This window comes from Vicia villosa, linkage group LG1 (genome assembly GCF_029867415.1).
Source record: "Vicia villosa cultivar HV-30 ecotype Madison, WI linkage group LG1, Vvil1.0, whole genome shotgun sequence".
In the NCBI taxonomy this organism is placed as follows: domain Eukaryota; kingdom Viridiplantae; phylum Streptophyta; class Magnoliopsida; order Fabales; family Fabaceae; genus Vicia; species Vicia villosa.
In genome coordinates, this window is record NC_081180.1 from 180,943,605 (window position 1) to 180,970,944 (window position 27,340).

General features: G+C 35.1%; 1 protein-coding gene and 1 long non-coding RNA gene across 3 annotated transcripts; one reads left to right on the forward strand and one right to left on the reverse strand.

Moving 5' to 3' along the window:
• The first annotated feature begins 7,985 nt into the window (after positions 1 to 7,985).
• On the forward strand, positions 7,986 to 8,324 carry LOC131660510 (protein GL2-INTERACTING REPRESSOR 1-like). Its single transcript, XM_058929757.1, has one exon. The coding sequence runs from the start codon at positions 7,986 to 7,988 to the stop codon at positions 8,322 to 8,324; it is 339 nt and encodes a 112-aa protein (XP_058785740.1).
• Positions 8,325 to 10,032: 1,708 nt separating this feature from the next.
• On the reverse strand, positions 10,033 to 18,873 carry LOC131644716 (uncharacterized). 2 transcript variants are annotated; one of them, XR_009296609.1, is made up of 3 exons: positions 18,662 to 18,873; positions 17,570 to 18,308; positions 10,033 to 13,280 (listed from the first exon to the last, which is right to left on the reverse strand). It is a non-coding gene; the product is annotated as an uncharacterized LOC131644716 (long non-coding RNA). The 2 variants fall into 2 exon arrangements; XR_009296608.1 differs by having other exon boundaries at positions 17,570 to 18,395.
• Between the last annotated feature and the right edge of the window lie 8,467 nt (positions 18,874 to 27,340).

Below are 27,340 nucleotides of genomic sequence, written 5' to 3' on the forward strand. Positions count from 1 at the left end.
CGTAATCATATGTATGATTTTTATGATGAATTAATGTCGTTATGATGATGATGCATTTATTATGAAGTGTTTGTTGATGATTTTATGATGATGATTATGTGATGGTGAATATGTGATGTGTTAGATGAAGTTGATGTTCAGATTGTTTTGAATGTGCATACATGCTATGTGAAGTATGTGATGATTACTATGATGGTCATATGAATGGTGGTGCGTTTTGACTATTTGTGGTCACGTTTATTTTGTTGTTGTGCATCATGCATTCATGGCATATATAATTGGACGTTGGTCCAATGATGTTTGTGGTACAATGTGTCTAGTGATATTTGCAGGACGATTGGTTCAGCGATGGCCTCAATCCCATAGTGTAGATTGGGTGCAATATTGTGAAGTGCTCTGGTTCCAAGCGGGAACCGATCCTATTGGTGTAGATCTTTGGAGAACGATAACTGAGTTTTGAGTGAAGTTTTTGTACCACATGCATGAGTCTTATGAAGTTGCATTTCATTATTTGTGGCATTGCACAATACTTGGATTAAGTGATGTCTTTGATTGATTCTTGGAGTATGATGTTTTGTATGTTTTAAGTGATGTATTCGATTGATTCTTGGAGTATGATGTTTTGTATGCTTAAGAGATGTATTTGATTGATTCTTGGATTATGATGTTCTGACGTGAAGAACTAGTAATTAATGTTATGTTATAGAATGCAATAAATGATGTTATATTATTGTTGTTTCCTCGATATAACTACTATATCTATTCCTTATGTCTTTTATAATGATTATGATTTACTCACCCTTTCTGTTTGGAAATATTGCCTCAAAACATGGGTAAATTGCAGGTAATCAAGATGAGTGCAGGAAGCTTAGAGGATAGCCCAAAGTGTGTTTATTTGTTTTCCGTAGAATAAAGGAAGTCTTTCTCTGATACGTAACATCAGGGTTGGGATCAATTGATTGTGAACCTTGTGTTACTTCATTATTATGAGGTTTTGTATTACTTTCATGGCTTTTATCTTATTTTTGAAATCAAGAAGTTATAACATGAAGTAAGTTCGAACTACTTTTCATGGTATTTGAAATATTTTATAGAGAAGTTTTGAGACTCAGTTATTCCGCTGTAAAGTTTGAAATAGTTTGATTGGAAATGTCAAAAATGCTATTTATGTTTTCAAGTGTTTTTTTGTAACTCGTGTTACGGAGCAGGATTAATTGTTATATGATGTTTTACGAAGATGTGGCATCCTTGTTATTTCTTTACGTTTATTTATTTATTAAAAATATTCGTGAAAATTGTGGGGTTTTAGAAGGGTGTTACACCGCCAATAAGTCCCCAGTCCAACGATGGGAGAAGTTGATTTGGTTAAAGGGCTTAAACATAATTTGCTTAGTATAAGTCAATTATGTGACAAAGGTAATAGTGTAGCATTTGATTCTTCTAGATGAAAGGTTATAAATTCTAACTCAAATGAAACTATGTTCGTAATCTCAAAAAATGGAAATATATACATAATAAATTTAAATAAAATTCCTTCAAGTAATGCGCGTCTCCTTAGTAACGAGGATGAATCTTGGCTATGGCATAGGAGAATAGGTCACATCCACATGGACCACTTAAATAAGTTGGCCCACAAGAATCTCGTAAATCGTCTACCAGACTTACATTTCAAAAATAATAAATTATGTGATGTGTTCCAAAAGGATAAGCAAGTAAGGGCCTCATTTAAAGCAAAAAAATTTGTTTCCACTGATCGTCCCTTACAATTACTTTACATGAATCTTTTTACCTCATCCAAAATCGTAAGTCTGGGTGGAAAAGTTTACGCCCTTGTATTTATGGATGACATTCTTATCTCGAAAAAAGAGATGCGTTTGCCGTCTTTCAAAAACTAGTCAGGGTTATCCAGAACAAAAAGGATCAAGCATTGGATCTAGGGGTGGCAAAACGGACCGTGACCCGCCGGACCCACCCGCGCACCCGCCAAAAAGTGGCGGGTTGGGTTGGGATTTTAGGCCCGTCGTTCGCCAAAGTCCGCCCCGCCAAAACCCGCCGCCCGCCATAGCCCGCCCCGCTAATGCCCGCCGCCCGCCAAAGCCCGCCCATCCTCCAAAATTCCCTATTTTTTAGTTAATTTTAGTAATTCCAATTCTTGATGGTTCATTTTATATATTTGTTTGTAAATATATGTAGTATTTTTTTAAGTAAAATTTGTTAAAAAGTTGCTTTTATAAAAAAATATTTTAAAAAATAAGTAAAAAATTTAATTAAAAGGTAAAAAAAAACCTATTAATCTATTAAAAAAATGAAAAAAAAATATAAATAACAATAGACGGGCAAGCCCGCCGCCCGCCAACCCGCCATCTTGGCGGGGCGGGCATGATTTTTATGCCCATTTCACTTGGCGGGCATGCCCGCCCCGCTCGTTTTTTGGTGGGCTTAAGGCGGGGCGGGCGGCCTGTTTTGCCACCCCTAATTGGATCCATTAGAAGCGACCACAGTGAATAATTCCAAAATGATGAATTCCAATAATTCTATAACGAGAATGGTATTCTGCACACTTTTTTCACTTCACAAAATCCCCAGCAAAATAGGGTAGTAAAGAGGAAAACTAGATCTCTGTAATAGCTTATGAGGATGGTGCTCAATGAGACAAACCTTCCTAAATACTTCTTGTCTGATGCAATAAGCAATGCTGGCTATGTTATGAATCCTGTCTTTATTAGGGATCATGTTGAAAAAGGGGAATGCGTAGTTGAGTTCGTGACCTCATTTAATCAACTCGCATATACTTTTAAAAAACCATTTCCTAAAGAAAGTTTCTTTTTCATATGGACTGGACTAGGAATCTTAAATAATTCATGCATGGATTAGTATGATTATGTGCCTCTACTCATTCTTCCTCTTATCTTTCTTTAAATCATGTTTTTTTATCTATGTGTTGTGTTTGTTTCCTGCCTTTTCATTATGCCAAAGAGGTAGAAGTATACTCTCAATATGAGTATAGTATAGTCTCTACTCATGTGAGGGGAGTTTAACCATTCTAAATTATATCTATCTGCCTCTTCTTTTACCACATCCCTGAGAGATGAGTTGTCGACATCAAAAAGAGAGAGAATATGGATCTATGGGCTTGTAGGTATGATGTTGATGACCCTGTTGACAACCTTCTTAGTGTTTTGATGACCCTGCTTGAATGTGGATATATCTTCTTTTATCATAATTTGTAAAAGCTCAATCTTTTAGTCAAATCTCAAGAAGATCTCTTGGGGACATGACTAGGTCAACATTCGTCCGAACTTGGATAATTATTTGGTGCCACCTCTCTAACCTTTATCTTTTAAATTCATGTCTTTTACTTAATGTTTTTATTTTAAGCTGCTTTTCTTTCTGATTTTGAAAATACTAACACAATTTGCTTATTAAGTAATAAAATCTCTAAACTAATCACGAATTTTGAATACTACAACTCACCCCCTCCTCTTGTGCTTGGAGTCACATGTCCAATCGATTTTACACTAGATAATCTCAAAACTCAACAGAGCTTTTACATCAGGTTGATCTCATGAAAAATAGAGATTTTACCTGGATAATCTTAAGAACCCATAAACATATTTTCCACATGTTGAGCTCAGAACCAAACGAAGATATTATTTGGCTAAACTCACTAATCAAATAGGAGCTTTTAACAGGTTAAGCTCAAAACCAAATAAACAACATTTTTAAAATATTTTACACAAGAGACAACACCCTCTTGAGTAAATTACGATAGAATTAAGCTAGCACACAATAATTGTCTAAGGTATATTTTACTCTCAAAGTAGTGAGGAAACTATGTGAAGAATTAGAAAACTCTTGATCAATTCACATGCACCTTGATAGATTTTCATAGGATTTAATCCATTAGATAGTGTATAAATGCTTCTAAATGATTAGGAACACTCTTGATCAATTCACATGCACCTTGATAGCTTTTCATAAGATTTAAGGTGTTTTAGAAAATTTAGAGAGGTTTAAAACATTTTCATATAAGTGTTTGAGTTTCCTTAGTAATTCCAAAATTACTCTTATACCTTTACATTACACTAATCACTCGGACACGAGATCAGACCATCTTTCATACTTCCTCTCTTTACATAACTTTTGAAGCTTCGAGATCCCTTTCTTGATTCAACAATGATTTACCACTTTATTTGAGACTTGATTCTTCTAACTTACGAGGCTTGGTAGCTTCTTTGATAGACATCATCACCAAGGATTATTGGAGCAAAGATCATCAGGGATTTCATTGTACACCGTTTGACATTAAGTGTTGTCATCATTGAATATGGATTAATATCTTGATCTCACGGAAGCATCTTTGATAAAACATCTTGATCATTGTTTCTTCTTGAAAGATGAGGACTTCATATCGTGTCATTTGACATGTAGTGTTGTCATCATTAAAACTATCGTGAACATCGTTGTTTCTTCTTGAAAGATGAGGACTTCATATCGTGTCATTTGACATGTAGTGTTGTCATCATTAAAACTATCGTGAACATCGGACGGTGTAAACACTTGTACCTACAAGCACATAGATCTACACTCAATTCTTTGGGATTGTAAGATCTATTATAGAAGATGTTCATTCATTATTAATGTTTGTGAAGTTTTTAAGTTGCAAATCAAGATTCAAATTGTTTGGTGTTGTTAGGATTGACAATCCAACGTGAACAAAAAGAGAATTTCTTCTCTATTGAAGACTTTGGTAAAACTGATCAAAGATTGTTGCAGAACGAAGTTGTGAGTTCTAGTTCCTTCAGATAAACCAAGAGCTCAGACAAGGGACCGGTAAGATTGAGTAAAGATCACTATGAAATGAATGCTTAGAGTGGATCTTGGATTAAAGTAAGATGACAATCAAGATTGAGTGAAAGTCTTGGATATTTCAGTTGTGTGGGTTACGTACAACAGAAGAAGAAAAGATTCATATTGGATTTGTTAATTTTGTTTTTTAAATTTCAGCATCTGATTCCTCGATTGTATTAAACATGCGTTGTAAAAATTGTCAAAATAGTAGAAGACTGCGAAATTTCAATAACTTGCCATTTAAGACTAGACTAGGCGTAAAGCGAGGAAGATTGTGTTGAATCAGTATAAACACTGATGCACTCTTCTTTTTCCATATCTCTTTTTTTTTTAAATGATAGGTTGTGTGTTTAGGTTCTTTATCGCTTTCGTAGAATAGCGTGTTGTTGGACTTTATATGTTCATAGTAATATGTTGTATAAGCTTAGTTTTGAGATAAATTAAGTCATCTGGTTCATCTTTCAAGTGATTAAACTATTTGTAATCTGTAATATTAAATTGATTCATGGATTAATAAAATTCGATTTAGACATCTTGTTCAAATTGAATGTGTATTAATTAATTGGCTAAAATTTTCATTATTCTATATTTCATTACGTCGCTTGTACATTATGTAACGTGTGATATTGATCCAACGCATACTCTATTAAATGTTCATTGTCCCATTTTTGAAAACTATAATTTTAACAAAAACATTTTTTTAACTGATTTTTAAAGGGTAAAGTCTATTCAACCCCTCTTGTAGACCTTTCTCACTCATATTCTTCCCCGAAACACAAATGTATGACTATGAACATAAGTTTCGACAAGATTGTCAACAAAAACAAAAGGGTTGACCACTTCTCTACTGAGGCAAAGAATAGTACTGTCTAACACATCAAAGAGTTTTATCTTGAAAATTCTATATGAGGCATGGAAATTATGAATAAAAAAAAATATAGGAAATTTTTGCGACCATAGATATGTAACCTTCACAAAATACCAATATATTTTGACAAATTCATTTATGCCTGGAAAATCCCACATGGTCTTTTTGGTTTTCTTGATTATATTGATTCATTTGAGGGATTTGGAAAGAACTTAAGTGAAAGGAATTCTTAGTATACCTTCTTTCATAGTAAATACAAAAGAAAGTAAACATTTTAAATATGGGGAGGATGCCTTTGTTCATTGACAAGAACCCCTTTTATCGAAGAAGAATGTGAGTCAACATAAAATCAAAAATTTTGAAGTAAGGAGGGATTCAATGACAATGTTGAAATTGACAGAAAATATAACTTGCAAGACATATATGCACAAAACAACGAATCTAAGCGCACTTCATATTAATACAAATAGTGATATAATTGATTTTTCCAAGTGTTATATTAAGTCTTAAATTTAATAGAACAGTTTTTGAGCAATAGTCTACAATTGGGTCAAGTTGACGTGCATAAGGTATATCCTTATGCACGGTGCATAAGTCTCATACGAATAAATATTTAAATTGTTCCGAGTAATATTTTAGTTAGAAATGAGTAATAATATCATAATTCATGAATAGTATATACATTATTTGTACACATCTATTAATTATGAGTAATTATTAATTGTGAGTAATGCGTACACTATTCTGAGTAATATTTACATCATTCTGAGTAATATCGAATTTTAACTATTTTGAGTAATATATTCATTGTTTAGAGTAGTATTTATACTATTTTGAGTAATTTGTATATTATTTTGAGTAATAAATATAATACTTTGAGTAATATAAACAATATTTAAGTATTTATGTATCGTTATGCACATCAACACATCCCGTCTACAATTCATAACAATCACTTACTTTTCTTTTTTATTAATAAATTTTAAAAACAATGATCAAATACTTAATTTCTAAAGCATGCTCCTAATAAAAAAACCTAACTACTTTAATCATAACTTTCACCTTTTGTGTTCCAATGTAACCTATTTTGATTGTGTACCTTATAAATTTGGTCTCTTGCTACATGAACAATTTCATGAATAAAATTTATTTAAAATAAAAAAATAAATCCAGTTTGGTTATTGGGACAAGGTTTATCAAAACAACCAATGGTCCATTCAGTGCCCTTGATAAAACGCAAGGAGATCCTATAATGTCTGTCGGACGATGAACAACTTGAACACATGTTTTGTACTTGCCATACCAAGTGAGAACTAAATATTCCTCCACCTCAGAACCATGAAAATACAGCTTCTTAGTTAAATCTAGCTACTTGAATTCAAAATCAAAATAAATAAATTATCTCTCTATACAAGTATTTCAAAAGTTAATACAACATTAATTGAGTATTCTTGAAAGTTGAGATTCTACTACTATTATTATTATTATTACAGTTGATTTAATTTTGCATTGCTTCTTTAAATTTTATAGGTGAGTGATTTGAAATAGAGATTTAATTAGCTTTAAAAGCCATAGTGTGTTCTCCCATGCTACACACTATGCTGTATTGATCTCTCTCTCTGAGAGAGTCTTAAAACACCGACTCACTCACTATTGTATAAAGCAATGAATGAAAAGAAAGGCCCTCACACTGAACTTTTGTAATTGCAATATTTACTCCAAATTTCCTCATTCTGCATACTTCTTGGGATTTTTCCAAACAATTAATACATTTCCTGGCCACAATTTACACTCTTTCTTCTACCCAACAATTCAATTCAATTCAATTCAGCTCTATCATCAACACTTTCTCTCTCTAATTCAATCACCCTATACCCTCTTCTCTCCACCTCTCTCACTCAATTTAATTAAGCTTTAAATCACCCCCCTCCCCCTTCTATTTTTCTTATATAAAATGGCCTACTTGTTCCAACCACTCATCACAGCTCACTTTCTTGCTGCCGGACCTCTCCTTTAGCAACACTTTCCTCTTTCATTCTCCCTTTTCCTAAGGTACATCACAAATAAATATTGCCTTAGTTTCTAGAGTTTGAACTCTGGTAGTTTTTAGAGTTTGAACTCTGAACCTCGGAGTAACCTTACTCCGAGGCGAATCATGTTAGAGTATGTTATGACTTCTTTTGTGTTTCCTTTTATGTTGTGCTAATTGGTTTGTGTCAAAACAGGTAAAATACTTTTGCAGAAAGAAAGGGGGGCAACAAAAACAATGAGTCGAAGAAATGGAAGTGGTCCTAAGCTTGACTTGAAACTCAACTTATCTCCACCAAGGGTTGACCACAGAAGAGTTGAGACGTCATCACCAACAAGATCAGCGACAGTTTCGCCAACGTCGCCGCCGAGCTCGTGCGTGTCTACTGAGCTAAACCAAGAAGATGGAACCAACCGATACTCTAACAGCCCTGAAGCTACTTCCATGGTTCTAGTTGGTTGTCCTCGCTGTCTTATGTATGTCATGCTTTCTGAAGATGATCCAAAGTGTCCCAAGTGCAAAAGCACTGTTTTGCTCGATTTTGTCCATGAAAACAACAGCAAGAGAAGGAATTAAGTGCATGTTTGGAATTACGGTGAGTTTTACGAAATCAAACTACCATAATTGCAGTAACGTGCTGTGATTATATATAAAAAAAGTGAACTCACCGTCGATTCAAACATGCACTGCGTGTAGGCAACGCTGTTGCCTGTTCTGCATTCTCTGCTGCTAGTAGGACATGTTAGCATTTAACCTAGGAATCTCCATTTCAATATGTTTCTTTTCTATTAGTATTAATCCTTGCTTATGTTTTTTTTAACCTTTCCTATGAATAGTTCTACTTGCACTCCACTTTTTGCCTTTCTTACATCTACCTGTAAGAAAAAAATCAGAAAATCTTGCTAAAGCAAGAGAAACAGATAGATAAGAGTGGAGCGTGAATAGCACTGTTCAAGTATTTATATATAGAATCTAGAAGAAAAGCTAGTCAGAAATTGGGAATGGTAGGGAAATCTATGTAACTCTATATGAGATTGGGTTCAACTTTTCTGCTTTTTAGCAGCAATGTAATAGGACTTAACCTCTTCTGGTGTCTTAGTTTGTTTATTGAAATTTTAGATGAAATCAACTTTTGTATTATCTCAATGATTTTACTTTTACTGTTTCATCCAACCAACCAACATGAAAGCTGTAGTTATTGTTAGCCACCATATATAACTAGAATGATTAATACTAAAACAAAGTTTCATAAATTGAACCAAACATCAATTCCAAGACACTTTTAAATTGCAACAACTGAGAGAAAACTACTATTGAAGTGTTGATTCTTAGTTCAACTGGTTGAACCGTGAACCGTGAACTGTCAAGTTTGATTAGATTTTTAAAATGTTGACTAAGATTGACTAAGACATACTGTATAAAAGTAACAGTAGCAAGAAAAGTTTAAATTGTGTGACAGAACATGTAGATCCAATGTAGTACTTTGTAACCAGTTAAAATAGATTGAAAGGCCCACTTTGAGGTTGTTGTAAAATCTCATGAAGCATGATGGGTAGCTGGTAAAACCAATTTAACCGATGTATACAGTTAGGTCCACCATAAAATTGACCACCTGAGAAGGACTCAAGAAAAGCACCTCACCAAGTTTGACACGTAACTTTTATGTAAGATTAACTAATAATATAAAAGGTGTCTATGTTGAAATCCTAAGGAATAAGGATATGTTTGGTTGACAACAAATGGCAGGAGAATACTCAGATGACTTCCTAGTATTGTAGGTGTTAAAAAATAGTTTTCTGTATAAAAATTTTGATTCGGAGGATTTATCCAAAAATATAGATAGTATAAAGTTGAATTAGGTCATATTTAAATCTTAAGATTAGATGAATCAAATCCTTGCATAACCTATCAACAAAGGTTTTGGATTTAAATCCCAATCACATCTAGTAATATCTAAAAGTCTAACAGACTAAAAAATAATCATCATACTAGAATCAACTTTGTAATTTTAGAAATCAGATTCCATGCAATTAGAGAAATCATGTAAAAGGACATTGTGGACATCCAATCAAAATGAAAATATTCAAATAAATAACAATTTTTGTATTATTTTATAATTTAAAATATTGAGCTTAAATCTCAATCATAAAATCTTAATCGAACAGTCACGGATATCTCGAAAGCATAAATGCAAGAATTCGCCGCGTGTTCATATTTTTCAGATCATACGCACTAAATATAAAAATAAAAAAAATTTAAAAAAAAAAATCATATATGTGTTCAAGTAAATCAGATAAAAAAAGACCAAACTTTGTTATGTTATAGTTTTCGAAATATCTCTATTTTTTTTATCTCTATCTACTCATAAAAAGTATTTTGTTTGTGCTTTTTTTTTTATCTCTATCAATAAAATATTTATGACTATTTTTCCACGGTTATGCTTTTATTTATTGATTCTCGCTCCACTAGCTACAACTAATAAAGTAATTTTAGTAAATAATTATTTTTATCATTAATTTAAGAACTGGTTATAAATAGTAAATATGAATTATTTTTATGAGAAGGAAGAAGTACATAATAAGATTTAATTGAATGTTGAAATGTTTATTATGATAATGATATATGCAAATTAAATCCTTATTATATAGGTGTAGTAGGTAGGTTCATTTCCTCCTCTTACATGAATCAAGTTAATCAGAATGTCAAGTTTATCCTATAAAGAAAACTCAAATAAACAAAAAGACCAAGCTGTTATAGGTTACAATCATGATACACAAGTATAATGAGAGCAATGGCATGAAAGTCATAATATGTGCTGTGCTGTACGAAGTATATAGTATTGAAAATGTCATTGAAGGTTTGAATTGAAAGACAGGGATAATCAATTAGGTGAATTGAAAGATGGTAGAGGGTCGGTTGGGTAGTTCCAAGCATTGAAAAAAAAGGAGACTCTATTAACAACATTTAAATCACATAAATGCAAGAGTAATTGAGACAGTTGAGAATAATGAAGGAGATATTTTGTTCCCTATGATAAATGCCCATCCATTTTCTCATCCTAACTTCACCATGATCATCATTTTTTTATTTGAATTTTAACTTCTCAAAATTAAAAATTTACTGTTCACACTTGTCACTTCAATTCAGAATTTTATTTTGCTTTCACTCCTAACTTGAATACTCCATGCTAAGACTATCAAGGCATCATCAAAACTCCTAGTTATTATTGTGATTAACATCAATAAATGATGTGCAAGGATCACAGCTAAGAGAAGGGAAATAATGGGGTAGGTCATCAAGATGAGGGTCCAAGGGCTCAACTCAAACTACATACTGTACAAATTAAGTCAATTTTACAAGGGAAAGGAAAAGGAATTAAGCCTACGTTGGAATTACTTAAAAATACACGGTTAGGCCGCACGTTAACTAAAAGCTAACATTAGCTTTAAAAAATCACAGTACAATGACGCACAAACACAAGGTAACAGGGACTCACCGAGGTCACCAAACAGAGCTATGTAACACTAACACCTCTGAAAAAATTATGTGTCCGTGGTGGTGTCACATACCGACACCTACACAGACTTTTGTTATTACCTTTAGTTTTTTCATTTTTCAAATTTTTATCGGTATGCATAAACAAATAATACAATGTAAAATTTTGTTTTGGTAGGAATACAACGTGTATTTCGATCGAAAGGAAATTGGAATCACTTATACCATAATTGACCCTGAATTAGATTAATTGGAATCACTTATACCATAATTGACCCCGAATTAAATTAAGCAGTCTAGTGGATCGGATACTGGTAGCAAAAATGAAACAAAAAAAATACGTGTAAAAAAAAAAATACATAATCTAATGTTATATAAGATTTGTTTTTCTCCTCACTTTATGTGTGCAGAAATGCAAATATTACAAATTTAAATGAGCACTGCAGAAAACTAATCCACCCATCTCCTTGATGATCGTGATACCAAACAATACGAAGTCGGTATCATAAAATCATAACCCCTCTTTACCTTCCTTTTCAAAAAAACAGGGTCCAAAAAAGGAACATCAATGCATTAAACCAGAAATCAATGCGAGTAAAGTCTTAGAATTGAAGGGTGATAGTACTATATTAGTCTTACGCTCATAAATAAATCATTACAGGTTATATCAGTAATTGATGATATCAGCTGGTATAATTTGGAGTTGCTAAATAAATTTTACATATTTCTCCGACACCCTATAAAAATTCGAAAATACCCTTTCGTTACATACAGAAGTTATCTTCCGGATGCAACTTCCGGACGCACCCCTAAAATTTTCGTGGCAAATTCCATAGGTTTTCTAATATTTCACATTTCCGGACGCTGCCCTAAAATTTCCGTGGCAAACTCCATAGATTTTCTAATATTTCACATCCCTGCGGATATACTTGTAGTATTTTCTGCATTTTCTGCAAGTAATACCAGAAGTTCTAAATGGAATGGGCTGCGGATTTTCAGCGACTTTTCCTGAGGATTTTACTCCGGAATTGCCTGCAAATTTTTATTTCGTAAAAATACTCAAGTGTATCATTTCCTACGAATATAGTATCCAGATTTTAACTTAGACAAATCTCTTTAGTCATTTTCATATGAAGAAAATTTATAGAGGGCGTCCGAAAATTAACTTCGGAACAAGGGAATTTTTTAACATTTATAGTTTGAAAGAAATACTTGTGTAAATAGTATCTAACTATAATTTTCACCTTACCTATCCATCTAATTTTTTAACATCCCTTATCCATCAATCTATTATTTTTAAAGCATTATCTATCTATTTATTTCATTAGTAAATTGTATTATATTAGGTTTAAACATTTATTTAGTCCTTGCCAATCTAACCAAATTTGATTTTCGTTTCACCAATTTTTGTTGTTTTTTTTCCCTATTCCTACAATATTTAAAACAGTCACACTTTAATCCCTAGAGGGTTTTTTCATTTAACTGATGTGACAAATTTCTCAAGACTTGGCACTGAGTGACATGGCATAATAAATCTGATGTGGAATATTAATTGCTGACTCATTAAAACTGAATCAAAAACAACAAAAATCCAATGAAGAGCAAAACTAGCAGAGAAATGCAAGCTCTTATCTCCTTAAACTCTTACTCTTCCTCTTCTCAAATTCCCCATTCCTATTCCTTATGTCAAATGGAAAGAAAATTATTTTTGGTAACACCAGCCAAATGCATTATCGCAATTTTCCATATACAATTGTATTTTCCATCTTCTATAATATACTACCATGTTAATCAAAACAAGTTGGCCATTATGGAAATGTCTTTCCTTTCTGATTCCTACTGTTCCACGGAGATCTCGATAAACACGAGATTAATATAATTATTAATTACACATCTGTTACTAACATTTAATCCAAAACCCACCCTCCTCATAAAAGAAAGAAAACAGCTATAGTAATTGTATACCAGTTACCAGAAAATTGATTAAATTTGGATGGATGATGAGCAGCACCTTTTTCTCCATGACACACCCAACCTCTGCAGACATAAAAGCTCACTAAATGTTCCTTAATACTCATAAATAAATGTCCATACATTGCAAGAATACAAACAAGGCATCATTTCATGGATCAGAACACAGCCCACAACATATATTTATTAAGGATAAAATAAGTTGAGTTTACTTTCTAAGTTAAGATTGCATAAGGTTTGTCCCTTGCATGCTTAGATTTAACAACATAAAAACATTAGGTAGCCCGATCAAGATTTTCGAAACGGTTCTTATGGAAAAGGATTTCATTTTTTAGAGAAAAATGTAGAATATATAAAATTTGCAGCCTCGTGAATACAAGCACCAGAATATAAGAAAACAATAGTTTGTATTTCAGATATAAAATGCCTACCAAATGTTCAAAGTATTCACTTGAACAATGGCTTACGAAACCCTCGGTGATCTATTTATTTGCAAAAGTAACCTACCAAACTCTTTGGAAATCTCTACAATATAAAGTCCAATAATGTTCAGCTTGAATATCTGTTTTAACTTCACAAGTTGAATTGAATATTTATCTCTCGGCCCTTTTAATAAGTAATTGCATCAAGAGGGAAGAACCAAGCCACTTAAGTACTCTATATTGTATCCTATTCCTATACTACTCCATATGGTACTTAGGCACCCCATAAAGCACATCAAATGCAGACAATGATTGGAGAAAAGATTTCAGAGGTGTACGCAGATAAATTAAGCTTCTTTGTTTGAGGTGAGTCGCACCCCATAAAACAATATTGATTACCGGCCTTAGCACCGTAAGTTCCCAAACCACATTCCCTCTGGCCACCTAGCCCTGCCCTCAGAAGAGGTATATCGCCAAAACCAATGTCCATGGCGGAGAGCCAAAATCCTGCCATACCGGCTGCTTTGTGCTTTGCAGTGCCGTTATAGCGGATTATGGTGGAAAGACCCGCGATATCAGCCAATATTTACCATTGCGGCGAGCCCAAAAACTGCCATGTATATCCGCCATAGCGGTCATGGCCCGCAATTTGATAACACTGGCCAAAACTAGTTTCATTATATCTTTTATGGCAATCAAATTTCTTGCACACTGATGGAGACCTGCTATTAGGCAGTCAAGGGATACAAAAAGTGTGGAGAGTGTATAAGTGAAGGGCTAAGGATAAAAAGAGAAACAATGAGAACTAAGAAGCCTCGGCTGAAGTGGCAGTTAGCTATTGATGTGTTGAGAATAAATAGGGAAGAAAAGGGGGGTGTAACTTCTCCTAGTGATTAGTTTGTTATTGGTGACAGAGAGTATATTCTCTGAGGAGCTTTGTTTAGCTCTGGAATTTGGCGTAATAGCTGAGGCTCACTATTACATGCAGTTTTATATTGTAATTCTACATTTCTTTTCACTTTATTCTCTTTTATAGTTGTTTTTCCACGGTATTATTCAGTTGAGCCCTAAAATTTGGCACGGTGTAGCAGATACTTAACTCATGCCACCACAAATGACAGATCACTTGGAGCTGTTGGTGAATAAGCATTCTGATGAGTTTGGCATGGCGGTGAAGAGGTGGATTCGTCATCTTATTACGGTGACGATCAAGTGGGATGGGTTACATGAGCTGAAACAGACTTAAAGGTTCAGAATAAGCCAAACGATGTCAAGGTGTGATTGGCTAAGCTCAGCGTAGAGGGGCCAACAATTTGTTGGTTCAACTTGCTTTGCGAAATGGAGGATCATTTCACATGGCTTAGGTTGAAGCAAGCTTTGATTGAACGTTACCGTAGTCACAAGTTTGATAATCCATTCGAAGAACTCAGATCTGAACCAAACAGGAAGCATGGAAGTTTACATTATGGAATTCGAGCTTATTTTGTCTCAGGTTGGACGTTTACCATAGGAGCAATACTCGGGTTGCTTAATTGGTAGTTTGTGTCTTATGCAGTAGGGTTTATGCATTTAACCCTCACACTCAGATCATGAAGGTGGCCATGGATCTAGACGCTGAGATGTAAACAGGGGATTGAGGACGATGGAAACCGCGTATTTCTCGCGGTTCATATGGGACTAACCTGAAAATATATAGGTCACCAACTTACAGAGATGCGGGTGGGTGGAACTCGTCGGATCATTCCAAATCAGTGGGCTCGGAATATGGAAATGACTCACAGTCCAATTCCAAATTTAGCATCTCAATAGGGTCCGACCAAAATGGGGGCAGCATCCTCTCTTTCTTCTATGAATTCTAGACCTGATCGACGAGGGGGAAGCGATGATGAATGCAACAGAGGTATCAAACACTTATCTTATCAAGAATTGATGGATAGATGATCTAAGGGATTATGCTTTCGTTATGGTGAAAAAATTACATCCCTTACATCAGTGCGCTAAAAAACAATTGAGATTACTGATATTGGGAGATGAAGACAGGAACAGAGGACAAGTGCTTGTTGAAGTAGAGGAACATAAAGAGGAACCAGAGGAGGCCATTGATTGCAGAGTAATAGGCTATGTTGGGTTGACAAGTGATGGTGGAGAGGAAGCCAAAATCATGAAATTGGGAGGTTAAAAGCGATCCCTATTCTAGTTTTGTTCGATAGTTGGGCTACCCAAAATTCTATTTCCCCTCAAATTGCAGCAGTTTTGGAGCTTTCGGTGACATCAACCAGGGAGATTAGTATTTGTTTGGGAGATGGACAAAGTCTCAACTAGAGGAAAATCTTCAACGGTGAGATTCAATTTGGTGATTTTGGGTTGAATACTGATGATTTAAAGTTGGACATGATTCTTGGGGCTAGATGGATGAAAAAATTGGAGAAGTTTTTGTTGGATTGAGATGAGATGACAGTCAGTTTTATGCATTTAGGGAGACAGGTCCGATGAAAGGGTCACACTCAAGAGAGGCAAGATGAATTGATCAGTTTTAATTCTTTACAAGGGTTGTTGAGACCATAGAAATTGGGAAGGTTGAAGGCTTGTTAAGGAGAGAGGGACGGCAGTTAAATTATGACCAACACAAGGCACTCGAGGTGTTGCACTGCAGTTTCCCTGAAGTTTTCGAAGTCACGGGACTTCCTCCCAAGAGAAACATTAAAATTGAACATGTGATAGAGCTTCAAAAAGGAGCAGGGCCGGTGAATGTGAGACCATATAGATACCCACACTTGCATAAGATTGAAATTGAGAAGCAAGTTGGGGATTTACTGCAGCAAGGAGTGATATGGCATAGTTTAAGTGCGGTAATATTAGTAAAAAAAGAAGGGTTTAGGGTTTAGGGTTTAGGATTCAAGAGTGAAGTGAAGAAGAAATTAAGAAAGATGAGTTGCTCCATAAGGTGGTCACAAATTTGCAAGCCAACCCTCAATCAAGACCAGGTTTCCATCTCAATAAAAATGTCTTGATGCATAAATGGATGGTGGTCATGCCCTCCACCTCACTCTTGATCCCTATTATTTTAGAGGAATCCCACTCCTCTCCTAATGGAGGTATTTCTGGTTGCTTGCGGACTTACAAAAGGAAGGCTGAAAATATATATTGGATTGGTATGAAAAGCATGATTCAAGAATTTGTTAAGAGTTTTGATGTGTGCCAACACCAAAATATTAAGCTACCTCCCCATATGAATTACTTCAAACTTTGTCAACTTTGGGAGGATATTTCTCTTGATTTCGCTTTTGGCTTTCCCAAGTACAAGGGGTGTGATACAATATCGGTGGTCGAGGTCGTGGTAAGCCGTTTGTCTAAAAATATGTGCATTTCATACTTCTCAAACATCCATACACCAGGAGAATTGTAGCTGTTGTGTTTCCTAAAGAGGTAATTTGTTTATAAGGAATTCCTTAATCCATCGTCAGTGATAACTTTTTTAACCAATAACTTATTCCTCAAAAGCAAATTTCTAACCATAAATTCAATGGCAAATTGAAGGTAAATCAATGGTTATATGAGGTTGGTAATCGATTAGCAGAAAGTTATGTGAGTTATGTGTGTCTGTGTGTCTATCATTACTCAACCGATAGAAGCCATGAATTAAAAAAACAACAAAATATAGCAGAGATAAAATAAAAGGTAAAGTGGATCAAGAAATTGGAATAAATTAGTTTTTAAAATACTTGTAGTATCTCAGCATAAATTTACGCCTTTAAGTAAGCACAGAAAATAAACAGAGTGGTGATAAAAACAAACTAGATTACATGTCTTTCCAAGAATCAATACCATCATTCAAACATTCAGCATACTACCATTCGTTACGGAGATTAATTGACTAGATACTTCAAGTAGACAAAGCAATTAGATAAGTAAAGGTATGATTTGCATAATTACCAGGGAAAAGTTCTTTGGAAATCATTATTGAATAGTCACATCTTAATTCCATCGAGAGGCGCGGAGATAAAAACAGAAACGCCATAGACACAGAGCCCATTTTGGGATAAATCTACTGGTAAGGCATCATTTGTGACAGTACCAATTATCAAGGGTTTTCAAGACTAAATTCTACCCATCCACTACTGTTTCTTAAGTATTTATCAATAATGCCAAATTCCTGATTCTGAGCAACCCGGCTGGCATACTTCTCAATTGAAATTAGGCCCTTCTTCAACCTCCGGTAATAAATAATATAGGCCACAACCGAGCAGCACCAAAGAAGTCATTTGTTGTTAATTTTACTTCATGGCTTTCCGGAAGTTCCAGGCCACTTTTACTAGGAACCAGGCACATTTCCTCTGTAGATATGACGGTTGAACAGCTAGAACGAGGATAAATATGAGTTTCCAGAGTTGGCTTCCGAAATTCAGTTGGAATATCATCCGCCTAGTGTTCTGGAATGCTGAAAGCTCTCAGCCTATTTTACCATCCTAGGAGACAAATTCTCGGCAATAGTTGGTTTGGTTATATTCTCATTATTGTCCTCCTGCTCATGTTGGTTCTTGCCTGTTGCATCCACCGCTGTAATGGACACTGCAGCTTCGCCACATATATTTCAACCTTCCAATGCTCTCAAGGCCTTCTCCGCATCCAAATGAAAGTCAAATACCAAAAAACCATAGCCTTATCTTTTTAACTGAACATTACAACAACCAAATTACTGAAAACACACTCAAGTTCATCTCTGGATACATTCCCACAGTTTACTGACATACAGCGACATCTATAACATAATGCACATTTAGTAGAAAGAAAACAACAGGCATTTCATTCCAATTTCCAAGCAAACAAACATCATCAAAGTAAATTATAAAAACTCCTCAAGTTGACAAAGACATGAACAAGCATTGGAACAGTAATTTCATCAAACACGTAAAATGCATGATCAAAGTTAATTACTAAAGACAAACCCTAAAAACTAGGCATAAAGATGATTAACATGATTAGTTCAATGCGGATATTTGCGGCAAAAAGAGTGGTGTGGCGAACCTTCTGGAAGCTCGAGAGTGGATTCCGTAAGTTGAGTTGGAATCGAGTCAGGGAAATGGTGCGCACAGTGAGCGGCGATGGAATCGTCGAAATCTGAATGGAAATGGCGAAGTGAGTTCGATATGAAATCCAATGGTACATTAGAAGGATGAAGAAACAATTGTGAAGAAATGGAATATGAGTAGGTAGCAGCGTTGCGTTTGTAGCTCGGGGGAATGTTAAGGAAAATTATTAAATTGAGACGGATATAAGAAATTCTTTTACACACAACACAACTAATCACAAAATTTTAATTAATTAATAAATCAAAAGTTTTCTCTTTCCTTCATAATCTCAACCACCCTATAAATTCAATTAAAAACAAAATTAAAATAAAAATAAATTAAAAAATCGCTCTCTTCTTATGTGCCTAAGAAATAGATTTAGAATCGTGTCTATACAAGAATTTTTCTGGAGATCGGGGAGTGCGTTACACTTTCGTTTGGTTTACTTTTATTTGACGCAAGCGCGTTTCGTTTCCTCGTGTTGCAATTTTTAAAATAAATTAAGTGTATTTTTTTAATAAGTATGAGAATTTTTTATGTTGGATAGATGTATTTTATTTTTTTGGGGTGTCCTTATCTTATAAGTAATAAGCAAAAGAAGAAAAAGAATGAAAAAAAAAAAACTAAAAGGAATTTCTCATTGCACCTTTATAATGTGCTCTCGTGTAAAATTTCTAAAATATCTCATAAATTCAGATACATATATCTTTGCATCAATTCTTCATTTTATCTACGGTTTATTCAGAAATGTATCTGCGAAGTGATTTTGAGGTATATTGGCAGATACATCTTTGAATTAATTATTTTTAAAAAATAAATAATTAGGAGATGCATCTCCGAACTTAAACGTATTTAAACGTGCGCCAGACTCTCCCTCTTTTCTCATTTTTCATTTTTAGTTTAGAAACTTTGTCTCTCCCTCCCTCTACCTATTTTCAGTGCACACTCTCCCTCAACTTTTGAAGAAAATTCATATCCTTCGCTTGTATCGTGTCATTTCCAACTCCCTCTAACTAATGCATTCACTTTACACAATCATCAACACATTTTTGAGTAAGTTTCTCATTTAACTTATTTTGAGTTTTGATTAATGTATTAGGTAAAATCAGTTACTTTTAATGCATTAGATAGTATTAGCAATTTGAAATAGATTATATGTAGGATTTGTTTCTATCATTTGAGTGATTTGGATGAGTTTTGGATGGTTGGGGCAAGGGTAGAGATATTTCTGCCATTAAAATGAAAAAAATGAAACTTTTTTCAGAGATGTAACTCCAAGATGTGTTCTTTCTGGTGTTTGGAGATACATCTCTGAATTCTTTACTTCCTGATGCACTAATATCTTTTGTTATGTTTTTTCAAGGATAATGACTGCAAACAACAACAAAATGAGACTCGGTAGTCCCACCCTAATCGCATTTGTTCGCCGCGAGAGGGTTCGTCAGCATGAGCAGACTAGAGTCGTCCTTATATCTCACGACAGGGAACCATTGACCTCTAGGAGCAGACTATCACATGGGTCATTATCCTAAGCTCGTGCGCACCATGAGGAGAAGGCCTCTGCTGCACAGCAAGCCCCAAGTGCCAGGGCCGTCTCAAGTTTTTCCGAGGCCCTAGGTAGATTAAACATAATTTAGTTAAGGAAAAACACATAGAGACCCTATTTAACCATAATTTACCCGCTATAGATATTTTATGAGGTCCTATTTATCCATGGGTTAATCGTGACAAACTTGAGGCCCTGTGCGGTAGCCGGCCTTGCACGCCCTCAAAGGACGGCCCTTCCAACTCCACAAGAGGCCCCATTTGCAGACCCTTATCCAGGAGGGCCCACAAACACTTCATTGCTGATATACTTTAGAGATCATGCGGCTTCGAAAATCTAGGACAGAGAGATATATTTCTTAACGATTCTATTTTTTATATTTTAACCAAATTCAATTCGACTGAGACTATTATATTTTATTTTCAACAGGAACGAGAGTGTTTGAAATCAATTAACCATTCTAAAAAGATTCACAGGCTTGCTGAATCTGGGAAAAGTGGTTCCTTAGTGTACTTCGGACCTTCGATCTTGCAAATCTTTGTGCTTTCGAGTACTTAATCATCATTCATGGCATGCATACGACATTTGCTGAAAGACGGCATAGTGAAACGTCATCTTTCCACCCCCCCATTGGCGAGATGGCTATTATATTAGATGATGTCGCTTGCCTCCTACACCTTCCCATTAGAGGAATTTTGCTTGATTATTTTAAGATCATCAGGGCTAATGCACTAGAGATGATGGTGGTTTAATTGGGAGCTGACACTAAGGCAACCATGAGTCAGTGTAACAGCACCATGTGTGCACATGCCAAGTTTTCTTGGTTGGATATGTTGTGTAAGAATAACTTGGAGATAGTTGAAGACCCGAATGCCAATGATCTACAGGTTGGCTTTCACAAGGAGTGTGCATTTAGGTGTTTCTTCCTATTCTTGGTTGGCACATCCATGTTTGTGGACAAAAGTGCAACTTACGTGGATTTGGCATACCTTAAGTATTTCATTGATTCTGAGGCCATTCACGAGTGGAAATGGGGGGTCGCATGCTTGGTATACCTGTACTCCAAGTTGAGCAAAGGTTCTCGTTGGATGACAAAGCAAATGACAGACTCATGCATCCTACTTACAATAATTTATAAACCCCACTATTAAGTTAAAAAACAACTTTTTATCACACTTGTTACTAATATTTTTTTTCTTATTCATTTTTAGGGATGGATTATTTCCCACTATCATCGCCTACATGGGTTTAGGTGTGAACCATCGTATATTGAGGAATACCCACGTGCTTGCATGTATCGCCTATGCAGAGGGAATGATGTTATGGTGTCATTCCGTGTGTATATTGATCAGACTCAGCATGATGATTGTTGTACCCCAATTTTTTACCACTGAGATCCCACCATATTCCAAATAGTAGGATCATCATCATCATCATCATTATCATCATGCACATATCATTTGCTAACCAAAAAAATACAAAAAAATTGTTGTTTGTTGCTTGTGTCCTAAGACAGGAGATTAATCAAAGAGGAGACTAAGCAAATCAGGGTTTTGAGATCCACAAGGAAGTTCAACATTCTCCTATGATTCAAAGGGTCTCCCATCAATATCCAAGTCCAAGGATAGCCCAATTCAAGATTAACCACTTTCAAGATCATTTGAGGCCCAAATTAGGGTTTTGACCTGATTCCACTAGAAGGTTGACTTTTAATCAAGACATGGCTCCAAGGATCAAACCATGATTCAAGGGCATCCAAATCAACATTATTATCCATTCACATCATTCATTTGAAGAGGAGACCTTGATTCATGTGAAATCTACAAAACTGCAATTCACTTGAAAAAGTCAATTGTGTGGGTCAACCTTTGACTTTTGGGGAAAATGGTCAACCATGTACTTTTAAGGATTCAAATCATCAACAAATGACTATTGAAGACATTTGACTAAGAGAAATCAAGAAAATTTATCAAGAATCAAAAAGTCAACAAAAGTCAAAATTAGGATTTTTAAGTGATTTTGACCTCATTCTGGGAACTAAGTTGTAGATCTTGATCAAACAAACAACTTTGTCACTTATCTCATTTCAACAAAAAATGATTATTTTGAGAGATATGGAATTATGAAGATTATGTTCAAAAAACTTCAAAAATTTTAAAGTGTTTTCACTTGAATTTTTCCTAACTTTGTGGCAATTTTTCTCCATGATCCCAAAAGAGTTTGAGAAAACTTTTAACAAGTGGATTAAAGTATGTAGCAAGGGCTTTCCAAAGAGACCATTAGCATGAAATTCCATGGCTTGAGCTTTGAGATACGAGTTTGTCAATATGGCTCCATGGCACTTGAAAATGAAGATGAACATGAAAAACAAAGTTTGAATTTGCTTCAAATCTGAAAGAATCTTCAAATGACAGCCCCTCTAACTTGTTTAAGGCACCAAACTCAGAAGATTATTACACTCTCTTTTTAGCTATGGTCCATGTGTTCTAAGCATTATCCAAGTTCCATGTCAGTTGTGTACAAAAGTCACCACTTCCATTTTAGAAAAGCATTGCTTATTGCTAAGTCAACTTGTCTTGAGCCTCTCTCGTGTCTCCTTTGCAGCAAACCAACCATTTTAATAGCTTCCATGCACCATTTGTGAGCTGTTGATCACCTCCACCACTCTCTAAAACACCTCTAACCAGAAATCACCATTTTCACCTTCATTTACCTACCATTGAAGCCTTAACCTTCCAAAACACAAACCTACCAAACTATCATTTCAGATAGCTTCAATACATCAAATAGAAGTTATCCAAACCATCATTTGAGACTTGTAACCTCATTACCACCAACTTCCATTTTTACACACCTTACTTGCATTTGAAGTTGTATTAAGCTATATAGACCATTTCAGTCCAAACCAACTATCCAAACACCTTATATATAACTCATATAAGTTATCCAAAACATCAAAGTGCATCTGTAACCTCTTAATCATCATTTTCCAATTTTATTTGCTTGTGTTATAGGTAATGTCGGGTTTGTTGTTCTAAGCACTTGCAGGTCATTCTAAGCATTCAAGTAGCTTCTACAAGGTCCCAAAAAGCTAACAGGACCAAGAGCAAACCTCTGGAAGTCCCCCATTGACAGATTCGAGCTTCAGTTTAGAGGTAAAATTCAAAACTTGAACTCCCTTGTTTGAGCATCAATCTTTACAAAACGAGATACCATTCTACTCAGCAAGATGTAGGGAGTAAAAGCCCTAAGGTTTTAGGGTTTGATTTTGTGTTTCAAGTATTTAATTTAAAAAAACAAATTTTAGGGTTCATACGTTTTTTTCCAGAAATTAACATGTTTGAGAGTGAATAAATGTTTTTTAATTACATGGTTGAATTCGTGTTTAAAAGTTGACCAGGATGATGTTTTATTTTAATGAAATTGATCAAGATTTGAGTAAGTTGGAATATCCAGCCATGGTTGATGTTGTTGTTGTTCAACGAGGAAGAAGAAGATGGCTGATTCGCTGTCGCACACGGATCAAAAACGAGTATTTTGTAAAATGGTAGTTTAGCGGTAACGACAACTCGAATATCGTTCTCACAAGGATTCTCGTTGATTATTAACCAAAGGTAAATAGATTTAGGGGGGGTTTATTTTAGATTTCGATTAAACAAAATAGTGAAAATAAGTGATTATCAAAATAAGCTGAAATGATTAATCTACTGTTTTGGCTTCCTAACTTATCATCGATCCAAATAATTTCCAACTCACAAGCGGATTCTATTCCCTTTTCGATTATAAAAACAATTATACAAGCGCAATTGAAATTATGTGATGTATGTTCCTAATTCCCGAATTAAGCAAACGGATTATATATAGCAATCGTGAATTAAGCAAACACGACAAACATACGCGGATTAAGCAAACGCGATTAAAGTATAGGAACATGCAACCATCGAAATAAATCAATCTAACCTTGGATGATATCGAATTAAGCAAACAACATATCAAAGATTAGAATTGAAAGGAAATAGATTAATTGGAAAATATAAGAACCTCAAAGTATCGGTGGAAACCGTTTACAGCAGATTAACCTCTAGGAATTAGTTCTTCATGATCAAACGTACAAGCTCTTCCAAAAATGTGAAATGGTGATCCCCCGTGAACAGTACCGCGGCTGCTACCCTAAGGGGAAAGAGTGCAACCCGTTTTACAATCTAACTAGGTCAAACATACGACCCAGGCCCAAAACTAAATGACCCGAAACTTAACTAAAACTAGTGCTGCAACTTCAACGAATTTTCTGGCCCTTCTACAGTCCGATTCTGACTTCGGCTCCAACATAAGAATTGTAGCTCTTTCTCTTAACTTTCCGGAGATTTTTAGAACGCCTCAATCGGACTCCTGGAACTCTAGATATGATCGTTTCCGTGCAGACTGTTAAAGCTGAAAATTAAATACGAAAATCAAATAACAATAAAAATAAATTAAAATATAAAAACATTATAAAATACAAAAATAAGACAAGCAAACCATGGAAATGTATAAGTACAACCGTAGAGGAATGTGCATCAAAATGCACTGATCAAATTCCCCCACACTTGAACTTTTGCACTCCGAGCAAAATGAAAAACAAAACAAAGAAAGCACAAATACATCAACAGTTATTCATCCTAGGCTACAAATCTTCTTCGGGTAAGTTTGCATCGAGAGGTACTAATCTTGCACACTAAGGACATCGTAAGAACACTAACCACAGATATGCAGATATAAGCCTCCTAAATACACAAACCAATTCAAATCATATTATTATACCATAGCCTAACTTACTCATCCTTTTTGCTCTTTTTCATTCAGGCGCAATCACATTAAGCCCGTTATCTCCACACACTTATAGCAGGACGACCGGTTAGTGACTCTGATCCTTTTGCACGGGGTTCCGGTACTTGCGTGGCATAACCCTTTGCTTACTCAGATGTAGTTGCGGGGGATCGGACTGTAATCCTCCCTACCAAGTTCAGCACCAGAAACCGCTGAACCAACTAACAAAGAGTTTTGAAAACTTTTTTTTTAAGATTACACAACCGTTGGGTTAAGTGACCGGGTGAGGATCACCAAACTTAGAAGGTGTATTACCTTTTTCTTTTCTTTTTTTTCTTTTCGGAACATTCACTTATATTCATCGGCTTCCCTGCGTAAAGTGTGTGAGAGATGGTGCCGACTGCTGAAATAAACTACTCAAGAGCTGTCAGAGAATGAGAATTTAAGGCTAAAACATAGTAAAAAAATTCAAATCGATTTCCATATGCAGGAGACTTACGGTGTTAGAACGATACCGATCTTGTGAATTTTTCCCACGTCTCCGCAAACTCGACTCAAATCAGTCTATAGCCTAAAACTTTCAAGAAGATGCATTTTTTATTGGTTGAAATTAAAACAAAAACAAAAAAAAAATTGAAAGAAAACAAAACAAATAAATGATTCTCTCCCCCACACTTAAGACATACATTATCCTCAATGAAAGAACATTAATATAAAATAAGAGTGAGAGAAAGGAAAGAACACACCCGAGTAGTCAAGGGGGATAAGTGATCACATAAGCTGCCTTTCCCAAAGAGAGGTCTTCTATATTCTCTTCTTCCAAAGTGGAGCTCTCATGGAGTAGCTTTCGATAATGCTCATCGTCCTTAAAAAGTGGTTTAGCTCCTTCTCCTTTTATTCCAGGATCAAAGAATGTTCTTCTAAAAGTAAAAGTGTCGAATGGGCATGTGATCTTCTTTTCCACAACATCAAAGATCAAAAGATTGAGGGGCTGCCTCACTATTTTTGTTTTATCTTCCACTTCAATTGAGACCCTATGCAAAATCATGGACGGGCTAATATCGGGAATGTCGTCCAAGGTCCATCCAATTCCTTTCTTGTGCTTCTTCAAAACCTGCAAAAACTTACTTTCTTGATCAAAATAAAGTTTAGAAGAAATTATAACCAGAAGTTTTTCATTCATCTCTAAATAAGCATATTTAAGATTTTCAGGAATTGGTTTCAGCTCTCGGGAAGGTGGTTGTTCAATGGATGGTTTGTTCCAGGCAGCCGGGGTGTCGAGAGCTTCATCTACATGAACAACTTCATTTGCAACCTCATCTGTAGTAAGAATATCAACTTGCAAGGCAACTGATCCGCTGTCGCGCGCGGGTCAAAAACGAGTATTTTTGAAAACTATAGTTTAGCGGTAACGACAACTCGGATATCGTCTCACAAGGATTCTTAGTTATTACTAACCGACTGAAATTCGAATTAAGGGGGGTTTAGGATTGATTTAATAATAACATAGTGAAAAATTGATTAAAATAAGTGATTATGTAAATAAGCTAAAACGACAATTCTACTGATTCGGTTACTGACTTATCATTGGTTCAATAAACTTCAATCCCCTAAGCGGATTCTATTCCCCTACCGATTACAACATCAGTTAACAAGCGAAATTGACATTATAAGATTTCATTCCTATTTTCCGAATAAAGCAAACGGATTAAGCACAATCACGAATTAAGCAAACGTGATTCTAACATACGCACTTTAACGATTAAGCAACGATAAAGTACGATAAAAGTCAAGGAACATAAATCAATCGGTATAAATCAATAATATTCTATATAACTCGAATTAAGCAAACAAGACATATAGATTAATATCGAAAGAGAAAAGAAATTGGATTAAAGATTAAAAACCTCAAAGTATTGGAAACCGTAACCAGCAGAAATTGCCTTCGGGGATCAGTTCCTCATCATTCGTACCAAGCTTTCAAAATTATTTGGTGAAAAGTAAAAAGTGATAGTAGCTGTACGGCCAGACCTAGACTAGAGAGAATCAAACAGTTTGTAACTCAACTGGGTCAAATACATAACCCAGCCCAATACAAATGACCCAAACTAAATAAAAAACTATTGCTGCAACTTCAAACGCAATTCTGGAAAATATGCGTTCTGAATCTGACTTCGACTCTAACATAAGAATTGTAGCTCTTTCTCTTAGCTTTCCGAAGATTACTAGAACGCGTCGATCGGATTCCCGGAGCTCCATTTATGATCGTTTTCGTGCAGACTA

Bases quoted from the DNA above. Each gene is read 5' to 3' on its own strand.
- LOC131660510 (XM_058929757.1), top strand. From the start codon at position 7,986: ATGAGTCGAAGAAATGGAAGTGGTCCTAAGCTTGACTTGAAACTCAAC.